At 26.4% G+C, this 10,500-nt stretch overlaps 1 protein-coding gene across 1 annotated transcript; it reads right to left on the bottom strand.

Moving 5' to 3' along the window:
* Nucleotides 1–1,347: 1,347 nt before the first annotated feature.
* Nucleotides 1,348–4,978, bottom strand: LOC108991468 (transcription factor bHLH162-like). Its single transcript, XM_018965719.2, has 3 exons — nucleotides 4,834–4,978; nucleotides 1,524–1,859; nucleotides 1,348–1,416 (listed from the first exon to the last, which is right to left on the bottom strand). Exons 1-3 carry the CDS (start codon nucleotides 4,975–4,977, stop codon nucleotides 1,348–1,350), a joined length of 549 nt encoding a protein of 182 aa, XP_018821264.1. The 5' UTR covers nucleotide 4,978.
* Nucleotides 4,979–10,500: the final 5,522 nt, after the last annotated feature.

The following is a 10,500-nucleotide window of genomic DNA, read 5'->3' as shown; positions in this document are numbered from 1 at the left end:
TAGTGCCTCAAAAATATTGCTGCATGCAGGCCGAAGATCTAATTAAGTAGTTTAATTAATTAATTATATATATATTTATTAATATGTGTGTGTGTAAAGCATTATAAATTGAAAACATTCGGTGATTTATATAAATTCAGATAATGAAAATGAATTAATAAGAAATTCATGATCAGTACTAGTACTAGTACTGGGGAAAAAAAAAAAAAAAACCATTGATTGGTTGGGATCGTGCATCGACCACATGTGATTAATAGCCAGATAACTATAAAACTTTCAAATTTATTTGGCATTAAATTCATGATGATCACTACGTATTCCTGTTGATCGAAGAACTGATAAAAAAACATGCACATTTACTGCATCCATGTAATTAATAGCTAGTTGATAAAGCCTTTTAATATTCTTCTTGATATATATATACAAGATTAGCTGTACTGAAATTAACAGATCATCTGGGTACTTGAATATGATCTCTTCTAAGTTATATAATTAACTAAAGAAAAAGAAAGCAGGAGACCGCGTAGATTAATCTATATGAGGTAATACTAATATATTTATATATGTAGTTTGTTTATAAATATATATATATATATATGTCTTTCTATAACTTAAAAGAGCATATCTCTATTATTGTTAATTACTGTTTATAAACAGTAATAAACAGTAAATATGTTTTTTCTTTTCCGTATATTTGTTTAGTTTTTCTATTTCTTGTTGTGTTCGTTTGTGTGAATGTAGTGTGCGATGTAATATCACAATCACGCGTGAGGAATGAGAGAGAGGAAGAAAAGAATATTAATGGAATACAAATGTCATTTCTCTTTAAGAGCTAATTCATTGTCAGTATCTCGCTTCTCAAGATCATTAGTTGATTATTATTTTTTAATTTTTATATATTTTTATTTAGTTAAAAAAGTAAAATTTGATCAACAACTAGTACGTACTAATAATTGGACTGACATATTATTATTTAGAAGTTTATTAGAATTAAGAAGAATCAGATAATATATAATTGGGGAACTTTTCATAGTTTCTTGATTTCAGATTACATTAAACAAATACAATTAACAATATCAATAAAGGATTCAAGATGTGACTTAATAATTTGTCTTGAATTAATTTATGCTCGCACAAGATCGAGGTCAAGAACTTAAATAAGATCATATACGGACCTTAAATATCTAGGTAGCACATACATATATATATATATATATATATTATATATATGGCAGACATATAACTTGCACACAAATAGTGAACAAACAGGCTTAATTAAGTACTGTTGTTGAATGCTAGCAGCTAGATCTGATGAGAAACTAGTAAGATTTGCATGCAGAAACCCACTCAGTTTTTTAGTTCTTGCAATCTTTGCCATACCCTTGAAGTCTCAACCCCAATTCTAGAAATCTTCGGCTGGAAAAATCATCAAACAGAAATGATGATTGGGATCGAAGAAAATAATTATCACAAAAGAATTACTAGCATTTAATTAAGATCATTTTGTATATATAGATATATACCTGAGCATGAACTGTGTGGAAAATTTTATCACCCACAGTAGAAAAGCTACCGCTGACAACTTCAGCACCTTCTTCCTGAAGAATACAAGTAACTTCATACATGAAATTCTTCTGCAACCCACTTATCAAAATCACTTCTATACTGGAACCCAAGTCTCTTAAATCAACAACAGGAAGCCATGAGCCATTTCCCGTGTCATCAATCATATTACAGCCACCAGTACCTAAACTCACTGCAATTTGTTCCTTCTTACGCTTTAACTTTTCTATTCTTTCTCTCAGCTGGGTGATATAGCGGGTGGCGTAATCAAGCTTATCTTGCTGTGAAACCATGTTCTAAAACATATAATATAGAAAATAAATAATTAGTACTTAACCAAATTAAACTAGCTAGCTGTACTGAAATTAACAGATCATCTGGGTACTTGAATATGATCTCTTCTAAGTTATATAATTAACTAAAGAAAAAGAAAGCTGGAGCCCGCGTAGATTAATCAATATGAGGTAATACTAATATATTTATATATGTAGTTTGTTTATAAATATATATATATATAAAAGCTGAATGTCTTCCTATAACTTAAAAGAGCATATCTCTATTATTGTTCATTACTATTCATCAGTTAAACAGTAAAGAGGCTGTTTTTTCGCATATTCATATTACTGTTTATTACTGTTTATCAACAGTAATAAACAGTAAAGATGCTTTTCTTTTCTACATATTTGTTTGATTTTTCTATTTCTTGTTGGGTTCGTCCGTGTGAATGCAGTATGCGACGTAATATCACAATCGTGTGTGGGGAATGAGAGAGAGGGAGAAAGGAAAAGTGAGGAAAAATATTAATTTTTGAGTTTTAAATTCCAATTTTTCATCTTTAATATTCAGATTTAATCTAACAGTAGAAGTTTAAATATTGATTTAAACTAATATAAAATAAATAATTAAAATATAAATATTCTATCATACACTTAAAATTAACTTCAATTTATAAAATACTAATTTTTCATCATTAAATAAAAGATATAGTTTTATTGAACATTTTTAAGAGAATAATATTATATCATACACTAAAAATCAACTTTAATTTATAAAATACTAATTTTTCATTATTAAATAAATGATGAAATTTTACTGTACATTTTTAAGAGAAAAAACTATCTAATTAATTTAAATTTTTAATATAATTTAAATTTCATAATAAATGATGAACATAAATAAATAATAATTTTATTCTTATACATTAGACTATTTTAATATTTGAAGTTATACTTTATTTTTTTCTTCAATTTGGCAGATGTTTGCAAGTTTACCACTGCTAGTATATATATATGTATGGATAGATTCTGGAATTTATCGTATCATATTATTAATTTAGACTCTTAATAAGTAAGCATGTATCACGTCATTGAAAAGAAAAATTATTCTCATCAGCCACTATAATTTACTACCACGCACTCCATACTCTATGAAAAACAGTACCCCCATATCCTATATATGAAAAACACTCTCACAACTTATGAAAAAAAAAATTATAGGTGTGGGGTGTGAAAGTAAATAGTGGATGATGCATAAAATTCTTCTATTGAAAATAGTTGTAAAGCCGTCTAGTTTTATGATATTTTCCAGAGTGACTTTATCTTTTGGCTATGTTTGGATGTTGAGTTGTGAATAGTAATATTTTGTGAGTTTTATTAAGATTAGTTTAACCTTTTTAGGTTGAGATGTGTTTAAATTTTTAGGTTAAATATATGAAATAGGTTGAGATGAATTTAATATTTATATAAAAATTTAAAAAATAATGAATCTTATTAATAATTGATTTAAAATAAGTTGAGTTTGATTTAATAACTCAACACAACCTTAATGTTTTAGTGTTAGTACGTGATGCCAATAATTTCAAAGAAACAGTACTGCAAATGGCCTCGTTTGTTTTCGGAAATGAGATAAGATGAGATGAGATTAAAGTTAAAAAGTTGAATAAAATATTGTTAGAGTATATTTTTTAATATTATTTTTATTTTAGGATTTGAAAAAGTTGAATTATTTATTTTATTTTGTATTGGAAGTTGAGAAAATTGTAATAATTAGATGAGATGAGATGAGATGAGATATTTTTCCAAAACAAACTAGACCTAAATCAAGCTTATATAATTATTTACGCCAACAATTTAGAAGAAACAGGACGAATTAATAGAGGACAGTGGCATTTTTTTCCACAATTTTGTTTCTGACTCTAGCATTTTTGTTTTGGACGATGCTACAGCTGGATCTCCCGCTGGAGCTATATAGTATGTGTTTTTATATATTTTTATATATTTTTTTCAAGTTATTTGTTATATAAATTTTTTTAATATTTTTAAATATTTAAAAAAAATAAAATAAATTTAGAACATCATTAAAAATACGTATTTAATTAGAAAGTAAAAAAAAATTATTAAAAAATACTTATTTAATCATAAAGTGAAATAAAAAATATAATTTTTTATTTTTCTTCGTGATTAAGAATATATTTTTTAATAATATTATGAATTTCTTTATTTTTTAAAAATATTAAAAATTATTAAAAAAATCTATATAAAAAATAACTTAAAAACAAAACACAGAAAAATATATGCTAAAGCTCCACGGGAGTCCCGAGCTGTAGCATTACTCTTTGAAATATTATATAGAAGCCACTGTTTATAGTAGCCAATTTTGTACATATTATGTGTCAAAATCTACACCACACGTTTGTTAAATTTAAAATTAGAGATGGATGGGAGAGATGATGAGAGAGAGCGGAAACGAGAGAGAGAGCAGAGATGAGATAGAGAGCAGAGAGGAGAGAGAGAGAGCGGAGATGAGAGAGAGAGCATAGATGAGAGAGAGAGAGCAGAGATTATGAGAAAGAGTTGAGAGAGAGAGATGGGAGATGAGAGATGAGAGAAGCCGCTGCGTTTGAAGGAAGGAAGGAAAAAAAAAAAAAGTGGATGAGAGGCATCTGCGTAGTGTGTGCATTGTGTGCACCACTACAATAGATGCTCTCTAGCACTTATCCATTCGACCGACAGAGTACTACCGCAATCAATCAATTGCAAGAAACAGGAAGAAAAGGTCATGTATCAGCAAGCTTCTTGGCACAGAAAAAGTCAGTGAGATTAGCTCACGATCTCTGAAACCAAAAAAGAAACAAAGCTTAATTTCCAATGGAGTTTCCCTGAATTCGAGAGAGAAGATAAAAAAAAAAAAAAAAATTAATGCGTTTAGTCTGCAAGCATGGAAATCATATCTTCAACTAATGATAGATAGTGAATAATTAGCTGCGAGTACCCTGGCGGGTTTGATGTAGTGGAGATCATCAGGAATAAGAGAAGCAAGCTTAAAGCATAGCCCTTTCATATGGATTCTTCTGTTCCTCTCCACTGTCTTTCTATTAGGCTTCGTTGCATCATGATTACTGCCTGTCTTCTTCATTTTCAACCCTCCAATATGATCACTCTGATCTCTCTCTCTCTCTCTCTATTCTTCTCTCTTTTCTTTTAAGCTCGATCTGTAAGCTGATGGTTTTGAGTTCGAAGTGTGACTAGTTTTTATAGAAGTCAGGCGGCTTTCATGGGCATGGGCATGGAGATAAAACAAAAAAAGATTTGAATTTTGCAATTAAGGGAAATTAAAGAAACGTAGGAAGCACAAAAGCAAGTGAGTGGAACTTCACAGGAAAGATCCGTTGTGAAATTAAGCCGAATAGTAAATTTGATCGAGTGTGTTCTGGTGTGAATGGCATGCAGGCTCCAGGGCCCCAGCTCTATGGTTCCGGCGCCTTGGGGGGGCCGGGGGGAAATTAAATTAAATTATTTTAATTTTAATTTTTACATTCCATTTTTATTTAAAAATAATTTCAATAGTTTGCCAAGTAAAATTACTGATTAAGATTTTATAATACATTTTCAACTAATTTAGGTACTGAATCTTTATTTGAAAATTATTGATCCACACCTCTTTCATAGGAAGGATTTTTGTTCTTATAAAAAAAAAATGTCGATTAGAATATTTTATCAAATCTAATTTTATAAGACGTGCTTCATACTATCTTCGGGTCATTTGGGAACAGAACTGTTCTTAGGTATATATTCTCAAAATTTAATAAAACATCTTAACTCAAACTATTTCACTACTATTCACAGATATTTTAAAATATTCTTAATATATAAAAGAGCCTTGAAAGCAATTATAATCATTATTATCAATAAAGTTCTATAAATAACCTATACATTTAGAAAAAAGTAAGCCCTTACCTTTTCAAAGATTATACAAAAAAATTTTATGAACATTCGAAAATTAAATTTTGATATTTATAATTTTCACATTATATATTAAACTAATAAAGACGAAAGAAAAGTGTATTCTTAGAAAGAAAGTACTTAAAATAATTATTATATGAGAAACTTTTGAAATTAATAATGACATAATATCTATTTAATACTTTTGAAGTTATCTTATTGGATTAATTAATTTTCTTAATTAAGTATATAATCCTTTTTAAAAAAATTATACTTTTAGACTTTTTTTGGGACCTTCTTCCAATAGAGTAATAGGCAATTACCTAATCAGAAATGCTAAATGTCTCGAAGATATATCTCGAAAATATGTCTCGAATTTTTTTTTTTTTTTTTTTTTTACGTAGTGATTAAGGAAATACACTAGTGGTAGAATTTTCCAACAAATATTGGTCGCAAATACACTAGTGGTAGAGTTTTCCAACAAATGAGAAAGTAATTGTGACGATAATTATAAAACTAGCAACGACTATAGTCATCATTAATAATCTTGCTGTAGTATAATATTGCCAACAAGTTGCATTTTGTCAATTATTTCATTTTTAACTTGAAATCTCAAATTTTAAATTTTAATTTTTACAATTTCAATAGCTAACATGTGAGTATGTAATTGTATGTGTGAAATTGCAAGTATAGATTAAATGAGACTCCCACTTAATACCAATAATGTTGTCGAAGTTTGTACTTTAATTTTTATAGAGAATCTTTAATTATGTTCTTATCTAACTTATTTCATCTCTTTTATCTATAAAAAACATCTATTAAACATATTTTAAAATAACATTTCTGTTGCATTAAAAAAATTGCAGCCTTTTAAAAATAAACTTCAGTTTTCAATGCAGCCTTTTACAATATTGAACAATATTTTTAAATTATTTTATTTTATTTTATTTTATGTACTGTATTATTTTTAATTAGAAATTTCTAATTGAATAAATCTTAACAATCTCCTCACACTCCCACTCTATATTTTTTTTTAATTTTTATTATTTTTTTCTTCTATCAAATATTTATTATATGAATAATGAATAAAAAATTTAAAATAATTTAAAAAGAATAAACTCAAAAAATATTTTAAAAAAATATCTAAATTTTTAAAAAAATATAAAATATGAAATGTAATAGAAGTTGTGTAACAAAACTCTTTCAAATTTGCCATGATCTCCCAAGTCCCAACACCTCAAATTGCAAATATTATTTTTCTTATGTTTTCGTACTCTTTTATTTTACTTGGTTCTTCTGATATTTGATTTTATATCAATTCCTTAATTGGCGCTACCTACCACAAAAATTTTCTTATTGATGATGTGAAAGGTATTTCTAACTTTTAATAACTAAAAATATCTTCTTGAGACTGAATGAAGACGTATAAATAGACATGATACACTATTATATTAATAATTAAAGAATAATATTTTATTACTATAGGATATCATTTCAAAAAAATAATAATTGTCTTCATATTATTTCTCATAATTACGAATCATAATAAATCACTTTCTAAATTAATAATATTTTCATTTGAACAAAAAAAACATTATACTTTTTTAAATTTCAAATTAATATTCTCTTTTTACATTTTATCATTAATCCAACAATGCTTACATCTATGTAGTTTTTTGAAAAAATTAAAAATATTATTATCTTATTTTATTTTAATTTATTATTATTGTTATTGTTGTTATTATTATGTACATGTCTAATTGGTCTTATAACCAGTGGAGTAATGCATGTCCTATTATGATTTCAATATAATTAGTTAATTTTAAATATTAGATTTGTTGTGTGTTCAATAATTTTATATTTTTTGTTTTCTTCATTTTTTTAAAATATATTTATAATAAATTGTAAAAAATTTTGCATAAATTTATGATTATCTTTACTTTTATCAATCGTGTTATTTTAATTGATATATACATCTTAAAATTCATATCTCTCGTATTAGAAATGCAGCAGCACTATCAATAGGGAATACGTTAAACATGTGATGCATGGAAAAGATATAATAAATTAATACAATTATATATATAGGCCGAAGACAGATATGTTCAATTATGATCGATGGTATTCATCAATATAAGATCTTGCATGTGTTGGAGATGCCGACACAAAGAGTTTCTAATTTCCAGTTGCATCCATAAGAAGATTAATGAGGTCAATTAATCTGATAACCCCTTCTAGAATTTTAAACTTTAAAAATTGAGTTTTTGCTACCATCTAAGGTCTCAATTCTCAAAAAGGTCTCAGTCTTGTTTTTCGGCGGGCTTTGACTCAAAACAAGACTCTGATAAATTATATTATTCAATCCTCTTTTTCGGTTTCATTTATACGTTTGAGCTCCGATGGTTTATAAATAATAGTAATATAATTTATAAATAATAATGAATAATATGTGAATATTGATAAATTATTTATGAATAATAATAAAATAATTTGTAGATTTTACATTAATGGAAAATCAATTTATTGTTACTAATATGTGAATCAATTTATGAATAATGAATAATATGTGTTATTGTTATTAAGAGCATTCTCATTGGATTAGTTAAAAATTAAATCTAATAAGTATTTAGCTATTAAAGAGTAAAATATGCTCACATTAGATTAGTCAAATTCTAAATATTTGAAATTTAGCTAAAGTGATTTTCAAAAGTTTTTCCAAATTTAAAAGTTACTGTACATACATCAAATATATATTTTATTAATTATTTCTCTCTCCCTTTCTTTCTATCACATATTTTATCACAATTAATATATTAATTTGACTTAATGATATATTAATTTAATAAGAACATGATTATTAATTAACATATAATAAGTAGAATAATAAAATATTATAAAATTAAATAAATTAATAATTAAAAAAATTAAATATTTTTGAAATTATTAATTATTAATTACCATATAATAAATAAATATATAATCTAATGTGGAGATTTAATGTGAATAATTAAAATTAAATTCATCTTATATTATTTTATTATTATATAATAAAAAAATAGTTATTCTAATGTGAAGATTTATATGAATGGAATAGTTAAAAATTAAATTTTTTTTACATTCATCAAACTGTCCTTTAATTTTGACTAATCTAATGAGAGTGCTCTACCTTCTTAACTAAGACAGTAATGTTTTACCTAATTTTTTATTTTTTTAAAATCTTTTACCCAATGAGAATTAAAAACTGTGCGCACAATAATGAATAATGTGAACCCTTTTTTTCAGTTGCATCCATAAGAAGATTAATGAGGTCAATTAATCTGATAACCCCTTCTAGAATTTTAAACTTTAAAAATTGAGTTTTTGCTACCATCTCAAAAAGGTCTCAGTCTTGTTTTTCGGCGGGCTTTGACTCAAAACAAGACTCTGATGAATTGAGACTCGGTTTAGGCATGCTTATTATTCGCAAATTTTATTATTATTTATAAACTATTTTAATTCATCTTATTACAATTTACAAACAAATTTTAATTGCATGAAATCTTATTACAATTTACAAACAAATTTTAATTGCATGAAATCCTCTTTTTCGGTTTCATTTATACGTTTGAGCTCCGATGGTTTATAAATAATAGTAATATAATTTATAAATAATAATGAATAATATGTGAATATTGATAAATTATTTATGAATAATAATAAAATAATTTATGAATATTAAAAAGTAATTATGTATTCAAACAGACCATAATATTTGAAATAATATTTTTCTTTTAATATCTAAATAAAATAATATATGTTTCTTATCTAAAATAGTGAGATCTATAATTTATAAAAATGCTTACCCACATGCAGGAGCCGCGAAAACGAACGTGTTCTCCCCTAACGTAAAAGAGTACGTAGCTCACGACTTCGGCAAGCATCGTGGATAAGCAAAGTGCTTACAGGAGAGCAAAAGTGCTTTGGGGGTGGGGGGACGAGCACCAAGGAACTGTTATCGTATTTTAGATGCTCGCAAAAGCATGCACGTCAACTTATTTCGCTTAACATTATTGATAAGGGTCTACAACTTTCGGTCCAAACCGAAAAAATTAACTAGACCGAAATTTTTGATCTAGACCGGACCGGACCAAAAATTGTACTGGTCGATTTGGTCTTGTTCGATCCTGAAAAATGATGTAATTTCAATCCATCATCCAAACCAGACCGATTTACACCCCTAATTATAGGTTTTAGATTGGCATATTTTGATCAAACTCTTCTTTTTTCAACTTAATATTATTAATTTGTAGGTTTGGGCTGTTTTTTTTTTTTTTTTCCTTAATTTGAAATTATTAATCTATACGAGGAATCAAGCACATGCATGCTTAACTAATAATGTAAAAGGGGGACAGTGGTTTTGACCCACCTATGTAATAGCAGTTCGTAGATAGTCTTGTAGTATGAATACATGATACGTACTCCTAACTTAATATAAGATGATATACCATTAAAAAGTAGTACTTATATAAGTAATTTTAATGACATGTCATCCTTATTTTTGGAATATCTAATACTTTAATCCTTCAAGACTCTCTTATTTGGATTTAAATATCTTAAAACTCTTTATTCTAAAATTTAGAGTGAGAGAGACGCATAGATTAAAAAAATTATATAGTGTTTGTTGAATATTTAATATTGTTTGTGAAATTCACTTAAATAGTTATAAATGCGAATATCC

Source organism: Juglans regia, chromosome 2 (assembly GCF_001411555.2).
Source record: "Juglans regia cultivar Chandler chromosome 2, Walnut 2.0, whole genome shotgun sequence".
In the NCBI taxonomy this organism is placed as follows: Eukaryota; Viridiplantae; Streptophyta; class Magnoliopsida; order Fagales; family Juglandaceae; genus Juglans; species Juglans regia.
Note: the sequence above shows the minus strand (reverse complement) of the source record. Positions and strands in the feature narration are given on the sequence as shown.

Excerpts from the sequence above, each read along its gene's own strand:
- LOC108991468 (XM_018965719.2), bottom strand. The coding sequence starts at position 4,977 with ATGAAGAAGACAGGCAGTAATCATGATGCAACGAAGCCTAATAGAAAG. Across the intron at positions 1,860-4,833 it reads ACTACATCAAACCCGCCAGG|AACATGGTTTCACAGCAAGA; the intron begins GTACTCGCAGCT and ends TATATGTTTTAG. Across the intron at positions 1,417-1,523 it reads TCCACACAGTTCATGCTCAG|CCGAAGATTTCTAGAATTGG; the intron begins GTATATATCTAT and ends TGATTTTTCCAG.